The sequence below is a fragment of the Chlamydomonas reinhardtii genome, chromosome 3 (assembly GCF_000002595.2).
Source record: "Chlamydomonas reinhardtii strain CC-503 cw92 mt+ chromosome 3, whole genome shotgun sequence".
In the NCBI taxonomy this organism is placed as follows: domain Eukaryota; kingdom Viridiplantae; phylum Chlorophyta; class Chlorophyceae; order Chlamydomonadales; family Chlamydomonadaceae; genus Chlamydomonas; species Chlamydomonas reinhardtii.
In genome coordinates, this window is record NC_057006.1 from 3,703,544 (window position 1) to 3,728,727 (window position 25,184).

General features: G+C 60.6%; 5 protein-coding genes across 5 annotated transcripts; 1 reads left to right on the top strand and 4 right to left on the bottom strand.

Moving 5' to 3' along the window:
* Positions 1-22: 22 nt before the first annotated feature.
* CHLRE_03g169400v5 (uncharacterized protein) lies at positions 23-2,615 on the top strand. The gene is made up of 6 exons (XM_001703442.2): positions 23-184; positions 278-441; positions 801-994; positions 1,133-1,188; positions 1,488-1,709; positions 1,932-2,615. Exons 1-6 carry the CDS (start codon positions 53-55, stop codon positions 2,148-2,150), a joined length of 987 nt encoding a protein of 328 aa, XP_001703494.1. The 5' UTR covers positions 23-52; the 3' UTR covers positions 2,151-2,615.
* Positions 2,616-2,617: 2 nt separating this feature from the next.
* CHLRE_03g169450v5 (uncharacterized protein) lies at positions 2,618-5,863 on the bottom strand. The gene is made up of 4 exons (XM_001703281.2): positions 5,560-5,863; positions 5,137-5,372; positions 4,193-4,977; positions 2,618-3,984 (listed from the first exon to the last, which is right to left on the bottom strand). The coding sequence occupies exons 1-4, from the start codon at positions 5,767-5,769 to the stop codon at positions 3,539-3,541; spliced, it is 1,677 nt and encodes a 558-aa protein (XP_001703333.2). The 5' UTR covers positions 5,770-5,863; the 3' UTR covers positions 2,618-3,538.
* A 368-nt stretch (positions 5,864-6,231) lies between these two features.
* CHLRE_03g169500v5 (uncharacterized protein) lies at positions 6,232-12,563 on the bottom strand. The gene is made up of 8 exons (XM_043060852.1): positions 12,200-12,563; positions 11,363-11,485; positions 10,986-11,100; positions 10,711-10,847; positions 10,438-10,579; positions 10,064-10,301; positions 9,741-9,894; positions 6,232-9,619 (listed from the first exon to the last, which is right to left on the bottom strand). The coding sequence occupies exons 1-8, from the start codon at positions 12,203-12,205 to the stop codon at positions 7,214-7,216; spliced, it is 3,321 nt and encodes a 1,106-aa protein (XP_042925981.1). The 5' UTR covers positions 12,206-12,563; the 3' UTR covers positions 6,232-7,213.
* A 6,054-nt stretch (positions 12,564-18,617) lies between these two features.
* CHLRE_03g169550v5 (uncharacterized protein) lies at positions 18,618-23,093 on the bottom strand. The gene is made up of 12 exons (XM_001703277.2): positions 22,673-23,093; positions 22,401-22,571; positions 22,147-22,218; positions 21,887-21,950; positions 21,565-21,624; positions 21,273-21,347; positions 20,997-21,045; positions 20,621-20,713; positions 20,389-20,473; positions 20,170-20,260; positions 19,886-19,923; positions 18,618-19,550 (listed from the first exon to the last, which is right to left on the bottom strand). The coding sequence occupies exons 1-12, from the start codon at positions 22,742-22,744 to the stop codon at positions 19,470-19,472; spliced, it is 951 nt and encodes a 316-aa protein (XP_001703329.2). The 5' UTR covers positions 22,745-23,093; the 3' UTR covers positions 18,618-19,469.
* A 93-nt stretch (positions 23,094-23,186) lies between these two features.
* On the bottom strand, positions 23,187-24,923 carry CHLRE_03g169601v5 (uncharacterized protein). The gene is made up of 3 exons (XM_043060853.1): positions 24,387-24,923; positions 24,158-24,268; positions 23,187-24,042 (listed from the first exon to the last, which is right to left on the bottom strand). The coding sequence occupies exons 2-3, from the start codon at positions 24,239-24,241 to the stop codon at positions 23,920-23,922; spliced, it is 207 nt and encodes a 68-aa protein (XP_042925982.1). The 5' UTR covers positions 24,242-24,268; positions 24,387-24,923; the 3' UTR covers positions 23,187-23,919.
* Positions 24,924-25,184: the final 261 nt, after the last annotated feature.

The window sequence follows — 25,184 nt, forward strand, 5'->3', positions numbered from 1 at the left end:
CTCCGCACTCTTTACTCCACAACCCACGTGGAAATACGAGTAGCTAACAAAAATGTCGCAAAACGGTGCTGGTACCCTTATTAAGACGAAGCCGCGCTGCGAGCGCAACCGCGTGCTGGTTACTGGTGGTGCTGGCTTCGTGGGCAGCCACCTGTGTGACTACCTGGTGGCTCGTGGCGACCACGTAGGTCTTGGGCTCAAAAGACTGGGTTGGGTGACCCAGCTTTCGTCGATCGGCATTCGTGCAGAGTCGCAACTGGTCGCTGTTATGCTGTAGGTGATCTGCCTGGACAACTTCTTCACTGGCAGCAAGGAGAACATTGCCCACCTAATTGGCAAGCCCAACTTTGAGGTCATTCGCCACGATGTGGTTGAGCCAATCCTCTTGGAGGTGGACCAAATCTTCCACTGCGCCTGCCCCGCATCACCAATTCACTATAAGTAAGCAGACGTATCATTCGGGCAGGTGTTGGCGAGGGTCGAACTGTTGCATGCCGAAGGATCGTTGCGGCGCCCCTCTGCCAGAGGGCTCATACTGCAGTTTTTGGATGGTGGTGGACGGGTGTGAATATTGTGGCGGTGGGGATGCGAAGGGGTCGTTTCCATGTGCGGCGTGGGTTGGGAGGCCGTGGCTCCTTCCCTGCCTGTCCTTCCGCGTTTCCGCGGCGCACAAACCACTCGTAGGGAACGGCTCGGGAGGGCGACGTCTGCGTCGGCGCACCAGCCAGGACAGTGCTGGGGCACGTGGCTTCAACTCGTATATATACCTAACGTGCCTCCTCCACTCTCACCACCAACAGGTACAACCCCATCAAGACCGCCAAGACCAGCTTCCTGGGCACCATGAACATGCTGGGCCTGGCCAAGCGCTGCAAGGCGCGCTTCCTCATCACCAGCACCAGCGAGGTCTACGGTGACCCGCTGGAGCACCCTCAGCGCGAGACCTACTGGGGCAACGTCAACCCCATCGGCGAGCGCTCGTGCTACGACGAGGGTGAGCACGTGGGGGCCTTGGGGAGTATTGTCTGAAGGGTTGCAGGAGGCCGGATCTATGGCAGCTGGCCCACCCAATGCCAAAGTGATGTCGCCTGTTTGTAAAACTGACGGTTTCTACTGGCTCTTCTATGAACAGGCAAGCGTGTGGCGGAGACCCTGACCATGGACTACTACCGCGAGCACAACCTGCAGGTAAAGTTTGCGGCTTGGCATACGGCCTGGGCGGGATGGGCTGGATGGCCAGGATCCTGGGCCCCTGTGGTCGGATGCAGGCGTGCGTTGCCACACGGCTTGTGGGGCCCTTGCGGACATGAAATGAAGGCGAACACAAATGCTGGGAGCCGCGACAGCCCGCACTTAAACGCATGCACAATTGCGGCGGGGGCGGCACAATGAGTCAGCCCGTTTCCTGCCACAGTCAGCCTAGCGCCAATGCCAATTGCTACCGGCTCCCTGCTGTCGTCCGCCTCCTCGCCGCCATGTGCGCGCAGGTGCGCATCGTGCGCATCTTCAACACGTACGGCCCCCGCATGGCGCTTGACGACGGCCGCGTGGTGAGCAACTTCGTGTCCCAGGCGCTGACCAACAAGCCCATCACCGTGTACGGCGACGGCCAGCAGACGCGCTCGTTCCAGTACGTGAGCGACCTGGTGAAGGGCCTGGTCACGGTGATGGACGGGCCTGAGATCGGCCCCTTCAACATCGGCAACCCGGTAAGGAGGAGGCTAGTGGGTCAGACGAGCTACCGGGGACGAAGCAGGGCAAGGCCAGGTTCAGGGAAGTGCAAGGCGTTAAGTTGCGCCGACGTACGCCGACGAGAAACCCCAGTAGTGTGTCAATCGTACACGACGACGTGTGCCATAGCACGCAAGTAGGCTACAAGCAGCGCCCGGGCCTGACAAGTGCCGTACCTCGTGCTGTCTTTGTGTCTCCAGGGTGAGTTCACGATGCTGGAGCTGGCCAACCTGGTCAAGGAGGTGGTCAACCCCAAGGCCGTTATCGAGTACCGCGAGAACACCGCCGACGACCCCAAGTGCCGCAAGCCCGACATCACCAAGGTCAAGACGACGTTGGGCTGGGAGCCGGTGGTGCCGCTGCGCGAAGGCCTGGAGCGTATGGTGGACGACTTCAAGAAGCGCCTGGGCGTGGAGTAAAGCAGCAGCAGCATCGGCTCTTGGAGGGAACCAGCTTGTGGTGGAGGGGCCGTGGGCATGCAAAGCAGAGGCGGCATGCCGCATGAGTTGGGTGCAGGGAACGGCTAGGTGACTTGATGGACGTGAGACTGACAGTATTTAACTCGTACGAGTGACCCGGGCAGGGAGAGGACCCCGTCTCTGACATGTTACATCGCCGTGCATTAGCAGTGACCGTAGACAGGTGCAAGTATGTTCGTTCAGTATGACCAATAGACCGGCATGGCACAGGCCGAGGTTGTGACACAAAGGGTCACATGATGAGCTCACGGAGTGACTTGGACAGGAATGTCCTCAGCATTGACGTTTGGCGATTGAGGCCAACTAGTTCACCATAGATTTGGCATCCTGGTTGCAACAGGTTACAACGCGAACCGGTGGTGCACACGCCTGTAACAAGGTGCAAGCATGCCAGATAACCTCGTCATGCGCACGTAGCTCTCAGCACCGAGCCAACGGTACGTGACAGCACACCGCAGGAAAGGGGCCCCTGCTGCAATACCGGTCGGCCCACAGGGACTTGTGGAGCCCTGCGCTACGCATCAGGCATTCAGGCTTCCGCACTTCAATGCTTTCGCTCTGGGGCCAAGCAGACAATGCACTTCCGCCTCTCAAATCAGAGCTATTCAGTGATCATATGTACAGCGGGCGCGCTTTCCAGCGCCCTGCAGCCGCGAACACCCTCCTAGTGCCATCCAGAGATCCATTCACGCAATGCAGTTCACACAAAGCACGCATTGCTTGTCGCAAGTCCGATCAATGCAGACCTCGTCTCTGGACACAAACACCCAATACCTGCCTACGTACACGCTCTGCTGGAGGCCCTGCACCTCCCCTGCCCTGCACTGCACCCTACTTGCCCCCGGCTTTGCGCTACGATCCCGCTTATCTAGCCAGCCTCGAACCATGCAGGCTGCCTGCACCAATGTGTATGCGCAACGGTATAAACATGAATCGCCGATCTTACAAGCACCCGCCCCTGCCCATCACCCCGCCCTGGAAGCAACCGATGGCATCGACCAAGAGTACCCATTCACTCGAGCACGACTGCACGAGTCATGCTTGGTCCTGGCTGTCACAGAAGATCGCATGCAAGCATTGCTGCTGGGAGGCGCAGCCACAGCCCGTCTGCCCGTTGCTTAGGACACTGCATGCTACATGCAGCAAACATGGCACTCGTCATCCCACGTGCGGGCCCGCCGATCACCGAATCACCGTCCAGCCAGACTTCAACTTACATCCAATTTTGCTAGAACACCAAACGTCCACGTCAAGGGCAGAATGCCATCGGACACCCGCTGCTGCTGGCGAGCATGCTCCCGTCCGGTGCCCAGGCCCCCGCCTGCCCATCACCGTGAGGGCGGCATCCCGGGAGAAGCCGGCCGCCCCGTGGCCGACCCAGATAGCCGCCGCAAGCTGCTGCTGCTAGGCCGTAGCGCACCCAACGCGTCATTGCTCGACGCTGCCGTGGGCGGCCTGCCGCTGCCCTCCGGCCCAAGCCTCGAGCCGCCACCCGCGCCGCTGCCTGTCCGACTCAACGGCCGCCCTCCGCCGTCACCGCCGCACGACACACGTTGCGTGGGCGGCAGCTGGCTGCCGGGTCCTGAGGGCGGCGGTCCAGAAACCATACCCGTGCGTGCTATGGCCATGGCTTCCACCTCGTCGCGGTGGCTAGACCCCGCCATGACTGCCCGCTCTCCGAGATCGGCGCGGCGGCTGCGCTCGTTGGCGCTCACCTGCCGCACGCGCTCACGGTGCGTGGCCACTGTGCGGTGCTGCGAGGCATCGTCGTCCCCTGTTAACGTTGCCGCAGAGGCAGAGGTCGCAGGGCGGCAGAGTAGTAAGTTTGGGTGCGTGCACGATGGCTGGATGTGCGGGAATGCGAAATGGAGCAAGAACATGGCAGGAAGAAAGTCAAAACGGCCATTCAGGCGGCCAGGAGTCCGCATAGAGAACTGTAAGCTATACCGTACCCTAACACGCCAGAGCAAAGGTAAACTTACCCTGCGCTTGTTGTGGCGTCTCGGGCGCTAGCCGTGCGTCCACCGCGCTGCGCAGCCGCAGCTGCTTCGCCAGCAAGGCCGCGCCGTCCACACCCGATCCGGAGCCGGGCCGCGGGCCACCCTGCGGCGGCACCCTCAGCGGCCCCAACGTGTATCCGCGTGTGTAGCGGTAGTAGCGGTACGCCCGCTGGATAAGCCGCGCCGCGTGCTGCCGCCGGAACTCCTGCACGCGCAGCCGCTGCAGCGCCCGTCGCGCCTGCCACGCCCGCACAGCCGCCTGCAGCGCCGCCGCCGCGGCAAGGCGCGCACGATGCTCCCGCGCAGCGCCCCGTGCTCGCCAGGCCGCTTGAAGCACCTCTGCCGCCCGCTGTTCAGCGCGCTGCTTCCTCCGTACCGCTGCTAGGCGGCGAGCGCAGTGCCCACGCCAGGCAGCTTGGATGCACACCGCTGCGCCCCGCCGCATCCGATCCATGCGCTGCGCCTCAGCCTTAGCCTCGTCCTCCAGTGCTTTTCGCTGGCGCTCTGCCTCTTCCTGCACTTTCCACTGCCGCTCCGCCTCCTCCTTGGCTTTGCGGTGCCGCTCCGCCTCCTCCTGCGCCTCCTTTATTCTCCGCTGCCGCTCGGCCTCCTCCCGCTCCCGCTGCTGCTTTTGCTGCACCGGCAATGCGCCGTTGCCGGGTGCCGGCGAGGCGTCATTGAGCAGGTTGATGAGGTCGTCAACGTCCTCTGCTGGCGGCCCCGCCGTTTGAGGTTGTCCGGTGCGCGAGGTGGAAGGTGGGCTCGCCCTGCGCAAGGCCACACCGTTCACATGACATCACAGTTACCGGCTTGCCAAGAGCATGGCCGCGCAGAGCACGCCGCCCGCGCGAGGCGCAAGTACGGGTATGAGCTCCCAAGTACGGGTATGAGCTCCCACGCACTGTTGCACACAAGGCATTCCTTACCTCGCCGCCTGGTCCGCGTCCTCCGAGTCCAACAGCCGCATCAGCGCATCCGCATCAAGGTGTCCAGAAGGCCCTGCTGCAACAGGCTGCGCTGCTTGCGCCGGCACCGGCCGCTTGCCTGCAGTTGCCGTCACCGGCGGTTTGTCCAGAAAGGAGGGCCGCTTTGGTCCCGAGTGCAAAATGCCCAGAATCTCCTTCAGCTGCTCCTTGGAGTCCCCTTTGCCTTTGAGCACGTCCTGTGGGCGCGGGGACGCGGACAAGGGCCTGGGTTGGTTCGGGGTTTTCACTATGCTGTCAACAAGAACACCTGGTACTGAGCGGCCACGCTTGTGAGTACCTATTTCCAGGCCCGCCACGCGCATTGGAGCACCGTGGGAACGCAGCGAGAGGCAGCGGCCCAAACCGGCATGCCCAGAGACTTACGCTGCTTAAAAGCTCGTTGAGCTTCTTGCACCGAGATAGAACATCCAAGTTGCTTGTCTCCTTGACGTGTGCTTTAAAAACAGCCTTGCCCTCCTCTCGAGTGTCCTCCGCGACCCACTTCTTCACATTGTCCGCGGAGCTGCTCGTTCGAGCACCGTTCCGCGCCCCAGATGCAGAATTACTATTAGTGCTGCGACGATTGGCCGACATGGCTATTGTTGCTCAAAGGCGAGAGCCGTGCTCTCCGGTTTCTTCGTGACTGGGGCTACCTCATACTGGCTGCGCAAATGCGACGCAGGAACGATTGATGCAGTATAGGATGATGCTGTTCAGAACCAATACTATGTGGCCGCGTTGCCTATCATGTGGATTCTGACACACACGGCCGATCACCTTCCCCGCCGGCCCTCCATACGTCCCCTCAGACGGTTCCCCCCCCCCTCCGTTTAATGTGCAAGCGCCAAGGCAGTCCAAGGACAATTTAAAACCCTTGCGTCGTTCCTGCGGTCCCTCGCCGCTCGCTGCTAGGGTTCTTGACGTCATATGGCAGACCAAGTGAGTCTTGACGCCATGGAGCCTCATGGTGAGTTCGTGGGCATCGGAGTACCAGGATGGCGGCGAGCCACGCTGTGGCTCAGGGGAGTGTGCGTGTGACACTGTGGCGCGCATCGGCATATCGATGTATTACAGGGTAATGCATTACAGCCAGGACATCCCGGCTGGGTGCCGTCACAAACAGCTTAGCCTGTGTTCCTGCAGCAGTTCGGCTATCAATCGAAGTTTACCCTCCCGCGACAGCGCGGCACGCTTGAACCAGGATGGGACCCTCTTGGAATTCGCAGTATTTGGGGACATGTATCAACTCACCAGGCAAGCATCTACCCCCGTCCCCTCTAACACCACTCTTGGTCATCGTTAACAGGGGCTATGTGCACCACGCATTGCGTTGACTAGTTCACCGTTCGCCGTACCGTCTGGTCCGCAGCATCACGCTTGGCGCATAGCTGCCAACCAACGTACCCCAGTTACCAGTGAAAGCATAAATCCCGATCCCTTTGCAGCAGCTACGCACTTTACTGAGCGGTGTCCACTCAGGGTCGCAATACAAGCGAGGCCACGGCCATGTCATTTGACCCTGTGCCAACTTCTGTAGCCCATCCACTATCATATACGAAGAAGACCGACCAAACGCGCACACTACCTTGTCAACCAGCCATGCCACTATTGCCCTGCCACCACAGCTAGCACAAAGCAATAATCTCCAGCATGCCCATACATCCTCTTTGCCAAAGTACGGTGAAACAGCAACCTGAATGTCATACACGCTCAGCGCAATCATACTATTTTGTCAATGCATCCACCCATGGCCGGGCGAAGGCCCATCCACCTGTCAAGTCGAACGAGTGGTTCATGCTCAGCCATGCTGCGTCAAGGCGCGGTCAACCTTAGCCATAAGCCGGAAAGGGCAGGAGTCACTGGCACCGTCAATGTCAATCCGCTACACGTTATCAAGTAATGCCCACACGCACTAGCCCCAGGTTCAAAACTTGGCGTCCCCTGCTTGAGCGGCACCGCGCGAACGCCGCGTCCTATCTACAGCGCGGAGTAACGTATGTACTTACGGAAGTTAGGTGTCACAATGACCACATTCGCATCATAAAACGCCGGCCTCCGGCACCGCCTCCAGGGCAAGCGCCTTCATGGCCTCCTCACGCTTGCAGTGGGCCGCTTCCGGGCCCACAGAGCGCAGCGAGCCCTTGCTTGGCCGACGGCCCACGCCCACACCGGACGTGGACCCCAGGGATGCAGACGGTATGCGGCTGCCCGGCTTCCCGACCTCCAGCGCAGGCAGGAAGGTCCCATGGGAGGCACCATTGCTACTAATGTTGGCAGCCTGGGCCCCCTCGTCGCTATCGCCGCTGCCCATGCTCGGCAGCTGCGCCAATGCTTGGCCATGCAGGTTTGCCTGCTGCTGCTGGCTCTGCTGATGTTGTTGCTTGTTGTTGTGCCGCTGCAGGTAGCCGCCACCGCTCGGTGGGTGGCTGCTGCCCATGAGCGCGCGGCTACTGTTGCTGCCACTGCCTGCGCCTAACGCGCCGGTGCCGCCGCCGTTGGTAGCGTTGTTCAACGCCGCCAGCGCTCCCGACGTGGTGGAGGACTCGGGCGCCGAGATGCGGCGCGGCGTGCCGCCCATCAGCGGCGGCAGGTTGGATGGCAAGACGGTGTCTGGAGACGGCGGGCCGTTCGGAATGCCCGTGGGCGGCCCAGACGTCCTGCCAAACGAAGGCGCGCGCAGCACCCCTAGCCCCACGCTGCGGCTGCCCCCGTCAAGTGTGCCGCCCACCGCCCCGCCGTTAGCGACCGGCACGCCGTCCAGCAGCCCTGGCGGCCGACTGGTCCCTGAGATCATGTTTGACGCCTTGTCAAGCCTATGCTTCGCCTCTTTTAGGGCGGCCGCCGCGTACAGCACTGTGTCTGACGCACGCCGGCCGTCGTTCAGGTAGGCAGAGGCATCTGCGTAGCAGCTCGAGTCCGACGCCTCCGGCTCCAGCAGGCCGCCGGCGTGCATGCTGGAGGTGCTCCCGGGATACCCGGGCTGCGGCAGAAAGCCGCTGTTGGATGTCTTGCCGCCGCCCCCACCGCCAGACACGATGGAGATGCCGTGGACAGACGGGCCCAGTAGCAGCTGACCCGAGGGGCCGTTGCCCATGCCGTCGTGGCTGCCGCGACCCTGTGAGGCCTGCGCGGCTGGCTGCACCAGCGACGCTGAGTTGGTGGACCGCAGCGGGCCACCATAGCTACCGGGCGGCGGCGAGGGGCTGAGCCGCACAGCTGCGTTTGCGGATGGGAAGCCCGGGTGCGTGGCCTGTGACTGCCCGCTGGAGCTAGCTGGCGCCGGGGCCAGGCTGCGGCCTTGGAGCCCAGTCAGACCGCCAGGCGCGACGCCGTTGCGCAGCGTCGCGCTACCGCCGCCCCCGCCGTTCACGTGCAGCCCCTCGTTGCCCGCGAGGCTGTGCGCCTTGCGGTGCGCAGCAGTGCTGCTGCCCTGCTCCTGCCCGTTCATGCTCGAGCTGCGCGACTGGCCCTGGTCCTGACCGCTGGTACTGTTGTTGTTGCTGCCTCCGCCGTTGCTGGCTCCGCTTCGTTGCGACGGCTGCGCAGCTGACGCAGCGCCATTCCACGTGGTGCGCTGCTGCGGTGCACGCAGGGAGGGCGTCACGTGGTCCGGCCCCCCGCGCCCCTGCTCCATTGCCGCGCCCCCGCCGCCAGCTGCTGCACCGCTGTAGGTCTGGAAATTCACCGTGCCCGACAGCTGGCGAGTGATGGTGGGAGGCAGACCCGCCTCGCCGTCCCCGCTGAATCGCCACGTGCCGCGCGTGGGCCGCATGGGCAGTCCGCTGCCAAGCCCCATGCCGTTCATGCCTGAGGGCACCAGCGCGTTCCCGGACGGCGCCGGCGCCCGTTCGCGCTCGCGGTCACGCTCATCCCGCACCGGCCCCGGTGGCCCCACCTGCTGCTGCGACGACGCCTTGCTTGTGCTGCTGCCCGACGGCGAAGGCTGCTGGCTGTTGTTACCGCCACCCGAGCTCGGGCGGGAGCGCTGCTGCGGCTGCGGCACCTGCGAGTAGCCGCCGTGTTGCGACAGCGGCTGCAGCGGCGGCGGCTGCGACATGACCTTGCTGGCGATGCTGCCCGCCGGCGCCGTAATGTACCGCTGCAGCGGCGGCCGCGCTTCCGTCATGTGCACTGCCGACAGCTGCTGCACACTGGCGGCCTTGGATGGGAGCGGACCCACCATGGGCTGGCTGCTGTGCGGCTGGAGCAGCGGCTGCTGCTGCTGCTGGTGGTGCACCAGCGGCAAACCCGAGCCATTGCGGCCGGGTGACACGGCCTGGCCGTTCATGTGCGGGTTCATGTGCTGCTTGCTGTTAGTGGGCGCCAGCACCCCGCGCTTGCTGGTGCTGGGCATCAACAGCAAGGACTCCCGCTGCGCTGCTGCTGCAGCGGCCGCGGCGTCTTGCGCCACCGCCTTTTCCAGCTTTGCGCGCAGGTCGGCGTCCTGTTGAAGGGAACACGCAAGAACACATGTTAGAACCCGAAGACTGTAAACTGCTGTCGTACGGCTCTGCCCGCAGCCCCGGCTCCAAAAATACGTAACAGAAGTGCGCACATGCACGCACCGGGTATGCCATGAGGTCGTCCACCGGCAGCACGTCCGTGACACCCGAAAAGTACGGCATGGCCAACAGCTCGTCTGCGGTGGCGCGCTGCTTGGGGTCCGGGTTAAGGCACGCCCGTAAAAACTGCATCGCCGGTCCACTCAGTGCGCTCAGCCTGCAGGCATGCAATCCATCAACACAACACCGTTAGCGCTTGACGGGGCTCGTTTCAAGCGCCAGGTCCGGCAGGCAAACCTACCGTATGCCTTGATAACAAGGTATCAGTTGTGGCGTCCCCCCTGTGCGGCGTGCCCCCACGCTGCCCCCTGCCTGCACCGGCCCACCTGTGCTCCAGCGGCTCGATCTCCGATTGCGTGGGAAGCCTGAAGCACGCAAACTGCGGGTCCGAGTCCAGCAGCTCCAGCTGCCGCTCCGTCATGGTGCCCAGGCACTTGAGAATTAGCCACAGCTGGTCGTGATGATTCTTGCCCGGGAACAGTGGCCGGCCCGCCAACATCTCAGCGAAGATGCAGCCCAGCGCCCACACGTCCACAGGCGGCCCGTAGTTGTCGCCCACAAGCACTGCGGATCACAGTGAGGCACGCGCAATGTTGGTTTAGAAGGTTCAACTTGTTTACCAGAGCCCTGGGTCGAACATGGGCGCGAAAGCAAGCAGCGATCAAGGAACAGAGGGCTTCCCAGCCCGCTTCCCACGCACCTTCCGGCGCGCGGTACCAGCGCGTGACCACGTACGTGGTGTAGGCTGGGTCCGCGGAGGAGCTGGTCATGGCGCGCGCAAATCCGAAGTCGCAAATCTTCAGGACGCCGCTCTCCGTAATCAGGATATTTGACGGCTTGACCTGCGCAGACGAATCATGGGGCGCCCGGTGAGAGGGCGCCGGCTGCAGTGTGCAAAAGGCTCGTCCCATACATAAAACCCGAACTGCCACTCCTTCCCATACCGTCCGTGCTCCCCATGAACCGCACCCACATCTCGATGAATGATCTGCTTCCGGTGCAGGTATGAGAGCGACTGCAGCAGCTGCCATGTCAACGACTTGACAGCAGCGGGCGGCATGCCGCCGCGGTTGGCTTTCAGCTCTTGAAGTAGCGTGCGCTCCACATACTCTGCGCATGGGCACACAACGCGCATGGGAAGCACGTCAGCCATCCAGCAGTACACGCCCGGCTGCCATTGCGCCCGCCCAGCCGCGACCTCGGCCACGGCTCCACGTTCCAATTGTGCTACCCGAGGCCCCCCCTCACCGAATACAAGGTACAGGCGCCCACTCTGACTCTTATATGCCTCCAGCAGGTTGACGATGTTCACGTGTTTCGCCAGCTGCAGCACACGGACCTCCCGCATGGCGATTTCCCCTTCCTGTGTGCGTGACAGGACAGGCAGTTATACCTTAAGTTTGGCGTGTTGCTCAACCCACTGGGCGGGCCCAACCCAGCCCAGCCCGCGAACGTAACAGCCCAGGTTAGCCGCTATGCCCCTAAGGCCTAACGCGAACACATGGTACGCTCATGCCAACGCTGCCGATTCCGGTCCAGGTGACTATGGCGGTACGGCCCCGCGCCGCTGACACAGCCCGAACGTGGGTCAGGTCTCACCCAATCAAAGCTTGCCGCCAACGCACCTCTTCTGTGGTAGGCACGTCCTTCATCTTCTTCACAGCCACCATCATGCCCGTGTTCTTGTCCCGGGCACGCCATACCGACCCATACGCCCCCTCTCCTGTCCGGCTGAGGAACTCATATTTCTGCGAGGTGTAGAGGTGTCACATGTACAGTGGACCAGTTGTTCATGAGGCGTTCAGTCTGCCTAAGGTGCCGGTCGGAGTAACGTGGCGCGTTGGGGCGCGGGTGGCGAGGGTAACCGGAAGAAAACCCCATACGCGAGTCGAGTGCAAGCCTTGTCCGCCGCAAGACCCGACACTAGCTGTTTTAGAGCACACAAAACAATATTTCACCTCATGCACGGTCAAAAGCACTACGTCCGCCACCGCAACAGTGGGGTCAGCTTCCTGGGCGAGCGAAAGTTGACGCTCCCAATTTTCTTAAAGCTGCGTGCCCTCCAGCCCTTCCTTTTCAGTTTTCAACCTATGCTTTATGGATTGGCATTTACTAAAGGCGTCTCGAGGTGAACCGCCCCAGAGCGGTCACCTCGCCGAGCTGCTCGCCCAGTCAAATGCCCCACGACACCAGCAGCTACCCATCTCTGCAAAAAGCCAACGACGAATTGAATATGCCGCACAGCCGCAGGCCTGCTGCCTCACGTCGAACGCTTTGCCTCTTCGAGGTCCACGCCCAGTGATTTAGCCAGCCCGGGGTACGCCCGGGTAAGGTTTGTAGGGCGTAGATATCCTCGACTAACACAGAGAAACCCGAGGGGCCTCGCTGCATTATCCGGGGCCGCGGATGCTCATTTTCTTTGGTCCTTGCTCGCCACCGAGCCCCGAGCGTCACCGACTCACCTCCATATGTGCGCCGGCTCCTCAAGGCAGCTCCCACGCTCAACTCCCGTGCCTAAGGACCCGGGAAGCGTTCAAAGCATTTCTCGTGGCCGCGTTCTTCACGCACGGTTGACAATTCATAGGAACAGGTGTCGTGAGTACTGATATTGTGTGTTAAAGTGAGCATATGCAAAAATTATGTGCGGAAGCGCCGTGTCACGAGGGAAGCATAGGCGATGGCGAAAGTCAAAGCCCTTCGCAGTTGACCCAGTTACGCGCGTCGTTATCATGACACAGTCAAGCTTAGCCGAGACAAATGGGGGTGTCTGAATACCAGCGCCCCCGTCGAGTCACAGGTAGCCAGGTAGCGCAAGCCCTACCTTAATTTTTTTTGCGGATATGAGCTCCACTGCTTTGTATGTAATCCTATCCTCGGCGTTCCCAAGGCGGACAAATGGGGGCGGCAAAACCGCCCTCTACGAAGGCTGCGCACAAACCATGTGTATCACGTCTGTAAGCTGTGGATAATTTCCAAAGAATTTCCAACAGTCCTTATCGGTTGGGGGCACTCAACGGCGTGCTCCAGCCAGAGTTCAGGTTACAAACTCACGTGCAGTGAAACACTTGCAGCTTTGGTGTGCATATAGCTTGGAAAGAGGCCCAAGACAGCAAGGGCGCCGAGGCCAACTCATGTGCCAACCGCTGCCAGGGGTGCGGGGTGGCCAACTCGGCCCATGTGATCGGCAACGGTCGGCAACCGCCCCCAATTCCCAGTTGCGACCAGGCCCCGGCCCGATTTCTTTGCATAGACCAATAAGAGGCACCTCATAGAAGACCCCTGGCGCGCCGGGCGACTATATGACGGTGGTCGAAAACATGCTTGCCGACGCAAATTGGAACCTCGGCTTGGAGGCAGGGAGAGCTGCGCGATAGCAACCTATGGACCTGTATTACATTGGAGTTCTGAAGCAGCTTTGTTTCAGGACTTCGGGGGCCTACTACAAGCAGGGAGGGGCTTCCATGCGACCGGCGAGGTGCAATTTCGAGCCGGAGTTCAAAAGCAAGACTGCGCAATAGCAGGCGCCAGCGCTGCTTTGATACTTGACATGTAACAACCAATTTGGGCGCATAAAACAAGTGGGGCCGGTTCAGGACGGCCTTGCCGGACGTCGCCAACTTCGCGCCCCCCTGTGCAGGCTGTGTAAGCCGCTGGGCACTTTGCCCCTCGTACTCCACGCGACCGGCACTAAGCCATCCCCGCCGACCCGGCTAATGCGCCTGGAGCTTGCTGGTTACATGATGGATTCACAGTGCAGGCTTGCTAAACTGAGCACCCAAACACATGTGCCAAACCAGGTCCCTTGCTAGCGCACCCACGCGCACCCAGGCACCCCTGCCACTCCATGCTCCTAGTCCTTTTCACTCGTTCACGGATGAAATGCTCCATGCGCCCTTTGCATGCATCCACGCATACCGTACATACACATATAGCTCTAATACACTTCCCATGCATCTGCATTGCTTGCCCTGTGACCTCTCCATCCCCTCCAGCGCCTCCTGTGCGTGGCACTTTAACTAGAATCCGGCGCAATCAGCGCGTACGTGTACATACATGGTCAATAACATGGTCAGGCCCCTCAGGCCACTATGACTGACACAGCCCACACCACCAGTTCACGGTTGCCTTCCAGATGTACAGAGGGGCCACTAGTATGCCGTGTTTTGAAATGGCAGCAGACATGCACAGCTGCGTAAACAAACCACGTCGAAAATACGTGTGCGCCACTGCCATAAAGTGTGTGTGCGGCAATCACTGCTTGTCATGCACTCGCTGCTGTTTATTCGTGCCAGGCCGCTGACCAAGCCATGGCACGCGATACTGGGATGCACGTCAAGTTTCTGAGTGGCAGCAGTCTCGCCACTGGCGCGGCTGCACGGAAGGTGCACGGTGCGCGACTCAGCCCGGTAACGCTGCAGCACAACCTCGTTGCAAGCTGCCTTGTGCGCCAGGTATGGTGCAAAGGCAGCTGCAGTAGTGGGGCCGCCGGCACAGGGGCGGCAAGCCCCCGGGAAAACCAAGGCGTCAGTGATGTGCTGCTCCGTGCAGAGGCGCGGGCTGCTGGAACCGCAACACCAAACCGTCACTTGCGTTGCGGTGCACGTTGCGGTGCCAGTCATCCTGGACTGCGCGGTCCCACTTGGGGTCGCCGTTGAAGCTGTGCATGATGCGTGCAAACTGCAAAGCGCTCATGCTCAGGGAACTGCTCCAGCGTGCCTCCCTTCGCCTCTGTTGCTGCCGCTGCTGCTGCATCTAGGATGGTGCGCTGCCGTTTGCGACGTAAGAACAGCAATCGCCGGTTCCATTGCAGTAGTTGGGTCCTTCGACTTGACGTACGTACGTGCCGCACAGAACGCATTAGCTCTTCTCGACGCCCATTGCAGCGAACGCCTGCATGCCCAACAGAGAATACACCTCGGATAACAGCAAGTAATGGTTGCCCACGTCGGAATGTGGGTGAATGTGGGTCGATGACACGCCGGTCGGCACGCCACCACCAGACCGGGCGTTGTTAACCACAGGGAACTAGCCCTATGTTAACCATATGCTAATATAATAACAAAAGACAATATGGGTACGGCTGTATGCATGCGTTTGCCCGGGGCCAGTGCATCGCGATGCTGCGAGCTGACATGGCTGGCGTGCCGTAGGTGCGCTCGGCCCTCCATCCAGTCAATCGGCATCCTGAGTATACTAGAAATAGCGGAACGAGCCAAGGCAAACAATTTATGACGTGCAAGGAATGTTGCATGGCGCCCCGAGTTCGAAACTGCATTGGTTAAACTGCAGTGCGCTGCAGGTGCGATGGTTTCTGGTGTTGATGCATGTGATGCTGGTAGCGGGCACCAAAAGCTGGCCCGTCTGCACCCGGACCCCCGGTTCAAACTGCGAGCTAAAATCCTGGTCGCGCGGGCAACGCTTTGCAGATTTCGCCCATGACCACCTCGTTAATATGGTATAGGTAATAGCGGAAAGGCTTGATACAGGTATAAGAAGCAGCAGAGCGTTGAATTGTGAAGCAATCAAAGCCAGCGACGCCTCAGATGATATGCCCGATGCGCTGGGCTAAATATAGAAGCAAAGTATAGCTCATATCATTCATTGAAACAAGACTAAGGGCGATGCCGGCGACCCTACCGTCAGAGCCAGCGACCAGGGCAGCCAACAGCGACCGCCTTATCCGCTTCGCTCCATCTACTTCGTAACACTTCTAGATGGTCACCTGGCGCACCGGGCGCTGCGTGGAGGCGGGAAATGCGGTAAAGATGCTCAAATGGCCAAGTTTGGTCAAAGGCCAGTAATCTAATCGCCCGGCGCGCCAGGGGTCTTCTATGGGGTACTCCTTATAGGTATATGCAAAGAAATCGGGCCGGGGCCTGGTCGCAACTGGGAATTGGGGGCGGTTGCCGACCGTTGCCGATCACATGGGCCGAGTTGGCCACCCCGCACCCCTGACCGCTGCCGATTCGTGCGCATCGGTTAATTCGGTCGGGTGTGCGCCCAGGTCAAACTCAAGAGCAGCGAAGAAGTGTTGCACACGGTTTGGGTCAGTCAGTGCTGCCCTGCTCACGACGGGGCCCCTCGCCTCCCCTTGCGCCTTCCCCGGGATGAGAGCGGCCAAAACGGCGAGTGTCATCCCTCCGCCCCGGCCTCCCTTGCTTCTCACCGCGTCTATACGCGTTTTGTGCGGGGGTAAAGCTGCGCGCTCCGACTCGCTCATCCGCGGCATTGGTTATAAGAGCGGCATTGGTTACAAGAGGGCATTGGTTACAAGGCGCAGTTCATGAGCCACCGAGTGACACAGGGTGACACCAGGGGGGGGGTAGTTTCGACTGGGAAAGGCCCCATGTTCTAAAACGAAGGAGCTTGACGAGAGGACTCCAAATCCACTTTCAGAGTTTCAATCAGGGTAGTAATTGCAAAGTTATGGGCCCTCAAAGTTCAGGGTCGGTCGTCGGGGTTGGGGGTCCCCAAGGTTTCGTCACGCGGATGTGGGTGGGACTGCCAGATTTCGTCTCTGCGCCCTAAACGCCCCTCTAAACGCTCCGCCCATTAGCACAAGTACTAGCACACATTAACATGCACATACTAAAGCATTTGCAGAACGTTTGGCCTCTGGAAAGCGGCTGCATGTCCATCCATCCATTATCGCATCGCCTGCTGTTTGCTGAATTAGCACAACTACCACTCCATTTCTTTTTCGCCAAGCTTTGCATTGGATTCTACAACAGGATTGCCGTGCAGAAGGATAGCCTAGCTCACGATGCACTAATCGATGAAGTACAAGACGCGTTAGTACACCCAGAGGGAGATGGGTGGTGTGCACGGCTTTTCCGTTTTATCTCAGCGCATGGCGTAGACGTATGGCAAGGCCGTATGCACATGATCAGGCCGGAAAGGGAGGAGAGCCGAGCAGGTAGCCCGCTGCCTGAAGGGCAAATAGTATCCGCCTTTCGAGAGAGTCTAATGAAGGCGTGGAAGCACGAGCGGCTGCAGTCTGAGCCAAGCACTTTCCCATCAGACAACAAGCAACCAGGCGTGCAGATGAGCAAGTACAAGCATTGGATGGGGCTGTGTGCGGAAGGAGCGGCACCACTGACCATGCAAGGGCACAGTAGAGCATTTATACCAGTTGCGCACCACAAGGCCTTGATGAGGTTCCGCCTATGCTGCTGGCCGCTTACTGCCAACCGCGCCTATGGACGACCTAGGGAGGAGAGGATTTGCCCGCTATGTGTTACAAATGAAGTCGAAGATGAGAATCATGTGCTCATGCGGTGTACGGCCTACGACCAGTTGCGTTTGGGTAGCGAGATCGATTTTACAGGCGGAATGCAGGCCGTCATGCAGAATGCGGACCCAGCCAGGTTAGCCGCGTTACTAGATTCCATTTGGGAGCACAGGAGCATAAGCACCCCCATTCGGGGACCAAACTAGCTGCATATATAAGTGTTGCAGGCGTTATAAGGGCCCCCCGGCCCGGGCCTAGGTTTCTACAAGGACAGGAATGCACGTCGTGCTCACCACCTTGTAACCACACACACACGCATGTCCGTCCACATCGGCATTGTAGTAGCGTAGAGCCCCACTCGAGCGTCTCTCACTGGTGTCATGGAGACTATGCGATCTGATGCTAACGTGTAACGGCCAAGGCTTCGTGTGGGTCATGGCGACAAGGCTGCCGCCGGCCATCGAGCGTGACACGAATCCCGGGATTCTTCACATGATCCCGGGAGAAAGTCAACCAATCTCTTCCGGCACACAATCCCAAACATCATATGTACAGCGCAATTGTAAGCTTAAGCGCACGCCCCGGTATTCAGACAGAAGGGTCGGTGGTCGGCCATGGACACCTGGACATGTGTGGCATGGCTGCCAGTCAAGTTGTGCCTCCAGCTGAACCGGAGGTATACAATTGTAGAGCTCGCCGAGAGCAGTCGATTGACACCGACCTGGCTAAAAACCAAAGGGTTTTGAGGGGGTTTTGAGGGGCTGCACGGTGGTGGGGGTCGGTCGGTCGGTCCGGAGGGGGGGTCGGGAGGTTTTGGGACATGGGGTCTGGAGGTATAGTTCGTACCCCCCCCCTGGTGACACGCTCTCAACCCCGATTGCGTACCTGTCACCTGGGGCACACCTACCAGGTAGGGCCCCCCGCACCACTTGTGAGTTCCTTGGTGGAGCCGGTGCGTTGCCTCAGCAAGGCACATCTCGCGGGCTCGCAATGGCTGCTGGCGAGCTGCAGGCCAGCAGCTCGGGGCGCCACCGCCGTCTGCACCACAGCTGCCGCAGCCGCCACAGCCCGCTGCCAGTCTCCACGCCCTACCACTACCACGCCGCACAAGCACCCTGACAAGGTTGGTCAGGGCCATCCAGCGTCCGGTGATGCCGCAAACACCACTGACGGCGGAGGCTCTGCTGCCCTCTCTTGACATCGCCACACAAGCCGCACCCTTTCGTGCGCCGCCGCCAATGGTACTGCCTTCACATTGCTTCCGCCATCATCCCCACATGCGCCACCGCCTACGCTGTTGCCGCCACCATCAGCGGTGTGCGGTCGAGGCACTGGGCGCACTCAGGTTCTGAGGACGATGCGTGGCCGGATTCGCGCCCGGGAGGGTGATCAGTGCCAGCTGGCAGCCCTGGTGCCCCGGGAGTCCAGCGACGCAGCCGCGGAGGCGGTGAGCCTGTGTATACTAAGTGAGATACCCGCTGGCTCGCGATGCCGGGTTTGTTGCTTATGAGCCGCTTGCTGTGGAGGCTGATGAGCGTTTGTGCGTTGCCCTGGCGCGTGGAACGAGAGACCTGGCTTGCTACCAGTGGGTGCGTGAGCGTCTGCGCCTCTGCTTTTGGGGCTGAGCCCCCGAGAGGGGGGGGCAAAGCCCCCCAGGAACATCCCTGTCCATGCAGGTCCATGCGTGGCTGACACTCCCTTCTTGTGCGCCACAGTGGTACCCATCATCCCATGCCTTTGCCAGCATGCCACCGTGCTCCGTGCTCCGTTTCCTTTGATACCCTGCATGCCCTAGGGCGTCAGCTGCACCCTATGGGACCTCGCCAACCTGCCTGAACCCTGTCCCATCACACACCCTGCATGCCCTGTCGGTTTCCTTTGTCTGCTGCTGCCTATCTCTTCTTCTGTTCTACGGGTTGCTACGCCCGCCTGTGGGCTCTGACTTGGCCCTACTTTGCCCCATGTCCTCATCAACAGCCCCCCTACTGTGGTTCGGAGACCTTTGACAAGGATGAGTGCACACACAACAGCAAGTATTTGCGTGCACACACAGACAACATACCAGGAAATAAACCGCAACCCCAGGTACATCGTACGCCATGCATGTTGCAAGAGCGCCGGATCTGCCTCACGCTACCTCTCTATCTGCCCCTCCCCTGGTCCAAGCTAACGCGTCCACATCTGGTACTGCCATCCGGGTCCTGAAACTCAGTATGCCTCGTACTAAACCCTAAGCGATAAGAGTACGAATGCATTTGGCTTGCCTCCCCGCACGCACGCACATTGGCACTTTATGGCCTCTTCACGCCATGCTGCGGCTAAGCTCCTACAGTTCAAGTGATCATCTGCACTCCAACATTGTGACAGTCCATTGCTAACAGTTGATAAAGTAAAGAAGGCACAGGAGCACGCATGCGCGCACGCACTGTTCGTGCATCATCGGCCGAGCGGCCGCATTATTGCCACAGCAACAGAAAGGCGCGGTTGAGCTGGCTCCTTCGCTACGGCAGCTGGCTGGCGCCGTACGCGAAGGGGTTGGGGGCGGTGGCGGGCAGGCCGGACAGCGTGTGGTTCACGTGCGCCTGCGGGGACGCGACACGAACGGGGAGCAGGGGACAGCATGTTAGGACGGGCGCAAGCTGGGAGAACGTGTTAGGCTGCTGGCATCGCGGTAGCGGACATCTGTGGGATGCGTCGCAGAGAACGCTGGTACAGGCTGGTAGGAGGGCGCGCGATGGGACAGGGTTTAGGTTGGTAGGAGGGCTTGATGACTAGCAGGAGACTACGGAGTCTCCGTAGTGACGAATTTCCCGCCCGGCGCGCACGCCTTGGTACGCTAGTCACCCGGCAACCTGACGCACATGTGCGCCCGGCACGCAAGGCATATTCCTAAACCGTCATGTGTCAATAGACTCACGTGGCAAGCCTCATCGGCGCGGACGGCCAGGATGAGGTCTGGGGGCAGGGGGTGAGCAACCACGTAAAGTAGGAGGGGGGGCAGACATGTCAGGTTTGAGTAATAATTAACTCGTGTATGTGGTACGCAGCGGCGGCTTGTGCGTGTGTGAGTGAGCACGCGCCCTCGCAGGCGCTGCCAAACTGTAGATGCGCTAATAGATGCCAACATGCACCACTCCCTAACCCAGCCAGCGTGACCAGCCAGTCCCACGCACAAGCCAGTCGTGGTGAGCGTGAGCTCACCGCGCATGGACGCGCCGGGCTTGAGGCCCCAGTACTCGCACGCGATGGGCGGCGCCACCTTGCCCTTCCAAAGCCGCCCGGCGTCAATCTCCTGCAGTGTTATTTGTACACACCATTTGCTTTGTTGCAGGTTGTGATGCTGTGAATCTGACAAGCGATCCAAGCGCGGCCACAATGGCAGCATTGTGCGTCCTCTATATACGCGCACAGCCTACCTACCTGCAGCGCGTGTGTGTAGGTCTTGACAGCCTCCTCCTCCAAGAAGCCCACCGCGGCGTGGCAGGTGCGCGGCGATACCAGGTAGCTGCAAGGGACACGGGTGTGCGTGAGTACGATGGCGAGAAATGTTAGCTAGTGTGAATGCAAATGCAAGACGCCGTCGGGTGCTCCAGGCTGCGGCAGGGCGTTGCAGCGGGTTGGTGTGCTGGCCATCCACGCCGTCGCGGCTTACCCGATGAAGTAGAGGTTCCAGAACACGCCCTGCGCAACAATGATGGATGCGCGGAACAGGGGACCGGGCTTGCGCAGCTCGAAGAACGTCAGCCTGTACCGGCGATGGGGGGAGGAGCAGCTGGTCAGCGGGCGCGAGAGGTAGTGTTTGAGCGCAGGGGATCCCCTGATTGAGTGGGTGATGATGAGCGGCAGCTGCGGTCGGGCCGCAGGCACGGCAACTGCTTGGGGGCGTAGACGTGAGGCCAGCATCGGGATAGCTCCGTGGAAATGGGATAGCTTCGTGGAAATAAAGGTGCGTGGATGCCGGCATTCGAGGATCGAGTTTTGCACACGGTACGCTGGCTAGGTGGCTGGCCGGAGGACGGCTCACTCACAGGTGCATGCGCTCGTTCTCAGCCTCTTGCAGTAGGGTGTGGATCCAGCCTGCAGAGAGGGGCGGGAGCGTGGCAGTGAGGAGGGTAAAGAGAAGAAGGTGATGTGCGAGTAGTGCGCGTGCGTGAGCGCATGCGTAAAACGGAACGGAATGCGACTGTGTCGGCGGTGGAATGGCTAGGGAAGCGAGGTAGAACGTAGAGTCCTATCCCTATGCGCCCGGCGGCATTGGGGTTTGGGAGCAAGTCCTCACACGTCCCGCAGGCCGCAGCACATACCGTGGTCGCGCTTCATCGAGCGCAGGGACTTAAGGTGACGCAGGACTCCGGCCACCATGCCCGGCACGCCAGCAACTGCGCATGGCAATGAACCCCACACAAGTTGCGCCGCTGTCAGTCGTCAATTCCAGCCAGCCGTTAACGGCACTTGGCTTCGTGCCGTTGCCTATGGGTGCCGCAGCTAGCAGATCCGTGCTTACACGCCATCATGTAACCCGCGCGCAACCCTCACACGCTGTAGCAACTGCTGCTCCTTTCCGTTGAAGCGCTCAAAGCTGTTTACGGTACTCACTGGTCTCCAGGAAGATCATGCGCTGCAGCCATTTAGCCTCGGTCATGTTGGGGCCGTAGCCTTGGGGCAGCAGCAGGGCGCAGCGGCGCAGGTTAGGGGGTTAGTCGTGTTAGACAAGGGCGAAGGGGCGGGCCAACGCCAGCAGCGAAAGGGGCAGTCGTGCGTGTACCGGAGCCGGGGCAAGACCTGCATCAATTGCGCAGACCGCCAGGTGTGACAAATGGAGCGCAGATGTGCCTGGATGTGCAAGTCTTCCAATGCCGGATGTCTGCGGGCTCAGAGCAAACTCACCCGCCAGTTCTCTGCGGCTATAGCAGCTCACCTGTCAGCTTGTCGAAGGTCCACCGGGCGGCCATGATGGCTCGGAAGCCAATGCGCTGGTACAGCTGCAGCAACAAAACAGAGATTCGCGAGGCAGGACACCATGAAAGTACAGGCCAACGGACATGCGCAGTGCACAGCGTGCGTTACAAGGGCGCGGTGGCCGTGCCACGAGCGAGGGCGAAGGGTGGATAGATGCAGCAGGGTGATTGCTGGGAGGTCAGGCGACCGGGCAATGCGCATGTGACACGCGTGACTTACCCGCTCGGGGGTGATGTGGAAGGGCTTGACTTTCTCCAGATACGCAGTGTCGTACACCGGACGCCAGCAGGCCTGGGGCAGGGCCGCAGGGGGGGGGAGGCTATGGATGAGGCTAACGGGCTTGTCCCTGCTGCTTGCCAGCAGGGACAAGCAAAAGCGGTGGGCACGCAGCAATAAGGCTCTGCCAGCTCTTCCTGCTGTATGCATGCGAGGTGGCACTGGCGGCTCCCAAGCTTGATGATTCGTGCGCCTACCTCGACTTCGTCATCGGTGGGTGGGCTGGGGGCCTTCATGCCTGGGTGCGGGGCCACGCCCGAGGTGGCGAAGGAGGGGCTTGATGACGACTGGTTGGCGCCGAAGGCCTGGGCGGCATCCTTGACATGACTCAGGCCCGCACCACCGACAATTCCGGCATGACCTGTTGCCTGCAGGTGAAATGGCGCGACCGTCAACAAGTTCAGGACTTGCCTTACACATCGTAAACCGGGGTGAGGCAGGGGTTGGGGTGGCGGAGCCCTCCGCTTACCGTGCCATGGCTGCGCGCGAAGGCTGTGTGAGCGGGCAGGCGACGCTGAGCCCCGCACACAAGCCCTGACATGCTGCCCAGCAGCCGTCCTGTACTCGCGAGTGCCGCGAAAGGGACCAAAGCTGGGAGTGCAGCGAAAGGGACCAAAGCTGGGAGTGATGTCATCGTGTCGATGCGGCGGGACAACAGCTAGCGAGCAACGACAGCAGGAGCAGCGCAATGGAAGTTTCGACTCGACGCTATTATAAAGCACGAAAACATCGTGTCGCGGTACGTGTCTTGCTTCTTATACACCGGGCATGGCGGGCGACAACGGTCGCCCCACAAATGCGTGGCGCGTTACCCGTCTGTCGCCATAACGTAACAGGTCGGTACAGCGCCGGTACCAGCACGCGGGTCACCAGAAAGCGAAATATAGAGGTAGCGGTGAGTTGCTGAATGACAGTCACCAAGGTTTGCCAAAAGGAAACTGCGTGTTCCGCAACACCGACAATCCATTCCGCTGCCTTAAGCGTTTACGCTATCCTTACAAACCTGCAACTGTATCTCCAAAAACATTTTGAGCATATCAAATGTAAATAAGACTTGGCATGCGATGCCGCAGCCCGAGCCAGGGCGGGTGCGCTCGGGTTGAGGGACCAAAACACCCACGCAGCACAGCCGGTGGCGCTTCGTCACCCCGCGTCACCTTTGTGGCGCGCCGCTGTTTCTTTATTTGTTCTTCTCTTTCTCATTTTCAACATAAGGGCTAACATGCAGCAGGCGCGTTTTAGCCTCGTCACGTGTAAGAGGGGGCGTCGGGAGTTCCCAAAGCGCATTTGACGTTTTGACACGCACCGCTCTGCTGTCGTCGGGGGCCGAGGAATGCGACAACACGGAGGGAAGCGGAGGGAAACGCCTCTGCCGCCTCATAAGTGTACGACATCTGTCACGCTGTGCTGACACCGCTCACGGCTTGATGTCTGAGGCCGGCCATGTTATCGACGTGCTAAACAAGAAGGTGGCTGCCTTATGGCAGGAAAAGGGCTGATCCCGGGTCATTATCAACCCAGCCACCTTGACGCGGGCGCCTACTAAGCACACGCCTCTATGTTGGGGGCCTTTGGCATCCCCGCAAATCCGGACGTGGCCGGTTGGGTGGGGTGCACAGTCCGTGCTAACCCGCAGCTAACAAACTAGTCACGTCACTCGCCGCCAATCAACACGTGCACCCTCAGCCCCACGCCCTGCTAGCGCCGTTCAGGCTCTCAGCCCGGCCCCGCCGCCGCCGGCGGCCATGGCGGCCGCTGCAGCTTGGTCGGCCGCTCGAAGCCCATCAGCTTCAGCAGGAGGAGCACACGGATCACGTTGGCGGCGGAGACGTCGCGGTTCTGGGGATGGGGAACGGGGAGGAAGAAGAGAGCGCACATGAGCTGTCTCAGCCGTCAACCTGTCAATCAATCCGTCCCCAGTGCCCAGCCGTCCCCGCACATGCACGGTCCTCACCCAGGTCGTCAAGCAGTCGTTGCAGACTTTGACCGACCAGGGCCGCTGCCCCTCCTTCAGCCCCCCAAGCCGCTTGATGGCCATCTCCTGACACCCGCAGTTGTAGCAGGTCTGCATGGTCGGGAGGGTGGGAGGGAGGGGGGCCACACAAGGGCTTCCGCTAAAGCCAGGCATAAACCCAGCGGCCCACCCACCCACCAGCAATTGCAATCCCACTCAACCCACCCACCTTGGAGGTCTTGTATTCATCGTTGTGCGCCCCTCTACCAGTCTTGCGACAGCTTGGCAGCATGCAGATTGCGAGCGGCTGCGGAGGGGCTGTGATGAGCGGACGGGCGCTGGCGGGTCATCGCTCCCCCACCTTTCTCATCCTCCGCCTTCTCAGCTTCGTCTCGGCGCCGCTTCGGTGCCATGGCTGGTCCGGACGCGTCCACTGGGGGTTGCGCTCGGACCAGGAAGAAAGAGGCGTGAGAGCGAGCCGCTACAGAAATGGACAACGGTGACAGGCTCTTTATGACGGCTCGCCGTCTGCTGTGTCTTTGTAGCACATTTACGACGTGCTAAAAAACGTGCTAAACGTGCTAAACGTGCTAAACGTGCTAAAAAACGCAACACGCACAAGCGAACATGACCATGGGCAAGATACGGCAAGAAGTGACGAGGGCTTGCAGCGGTTCAGCTGCTTGGTAAGCCGCAGCCACACCCAGTCCCCCGCCCCCTCCAGCTCCTTGCGCTGCGTCTCCCGTGGCAACAGCACGAGGCTACCGATTTCACCGGATTACGAGCCTATCCAGGCATAGCAACTCCGGTGCTCGAACACCTGCCCGCCTGCGCGCACAGTAACTCCGGCGTTCGACCAGCCGCGCACTCCTGCCCTGCCGTTGCCAATTGTGTGCCATCTGTTGGGTTCTGGGAATCAGCTGCACCCTACGGGCCTTTACCAACCTGCCTTACCACTGTCCCATCGCACACCTGCCTGCCTGCGCAAGGGATACCTGCGCAAGGAATACGGCTTTGGGGTTGGAGT

Excerpts from the sequence above, each read along its gene's own strand:
- CHLRE_03g169450v5 (XM_001703281.2), bottom strand. The coding sequence starts at position 5,769 with ATGTCGGCCAATCGTCGCAGCACTAATAGTAATTCTGCATCTGGGGCG. Across the intron at positions 5,373-5,559 it reads TCAACGAGCTTTTAAGCAGC|GACGTGCTCAAAGGCAAAGG; the intron begins GTAAGTCTCTGG and ends CCGCGCCCACAG. Across the intron at positions 3,985-4,192 it reads GACGCCACAACAAGCGCAGG|GGGACGACGATGCCTCGCAG; the intron begins GTAAGTTTACCT and ends CAACGTTAACAG.
- CHLRE_03g169400v5 (XM_001703442.2), top strand. The coding sequence starts at position 53 with ATGTCGCAAAACGGTGCTGGTACCCTTATTAAGACGAAGCCGCGCTGC. Across the intron at positions 1,189-1,487 it reads ACCGCGAGCACAACCTGCAG|GTGCGCATCGTGCGCATCTT; the intron begins GTAAAGTTTGCG and ends ATGTGCGCGCAG. Across the intron at positions 1,710-1,931 it reads CCTTCAACATCGGCAACCCG|GGTGAGTTCACGATGCTGGA; the intron begins GTAAGGAGGAGG and ends TTGTGTCTCCAG.
- CHLRE_03g169500v5 (XM_043060852.1), bottom strand. Across the intron at positions 10,580-10,710 it reads AGCAGATCATTCATCGAGAT|GTCAAGCCGTCAAATATCCT; the intron begins GTGGGTGCGGTT and ends TCGTCTGCGCAG. Across the intron at positions 9,620-9,740 it reads ACGACCTCATGGCATACCCG|GACGCCGACCTGCGCGCAAA; the intron begins GTGCGTGCATGT and ends TCCCTTCAACAG.
- CHLRE_03g169601v5 (XM_043060853.1), bottom strand. The coding sequence starts at position 24,241 with ATGGCCATCAAGCGGCTTGGGGGGCTGAAGGAGGGGCAGCGGCCCTGG. Across the intron at positions 24,043-24,157 it reads ACGACTGCTTGACGACCTGG|AACCGCGACGTCTCCGCCGC; the intron begins GTGAGGACCGTG and ends CCCCATCCCCAG.
- CHLRE_03g169550v5 (XM_001703277.2), bottom strand. The coding sequence starts at position 22,744 with ATGTCAGGGCTTGTGTGCGGGGCTCAGCGTCGCCTGCCCGCTCACACA. Across the intron at positions 22,219-22,400 it reads CCACCGATGACGAAGTCGAG|GCCTGCTGGCGTCCGGTGTA; the intron begins GTAGGCGCACGA and ends GCCCTGCCCCAG. Across the intron at positions 20,474-20,620 it reads TGGAACCTCTACTTCATCGG|CTACCTGGTATCGCCGCGCA; the intron begins GTAAGCCGCGAC and ends TGTCCCTTGCAG.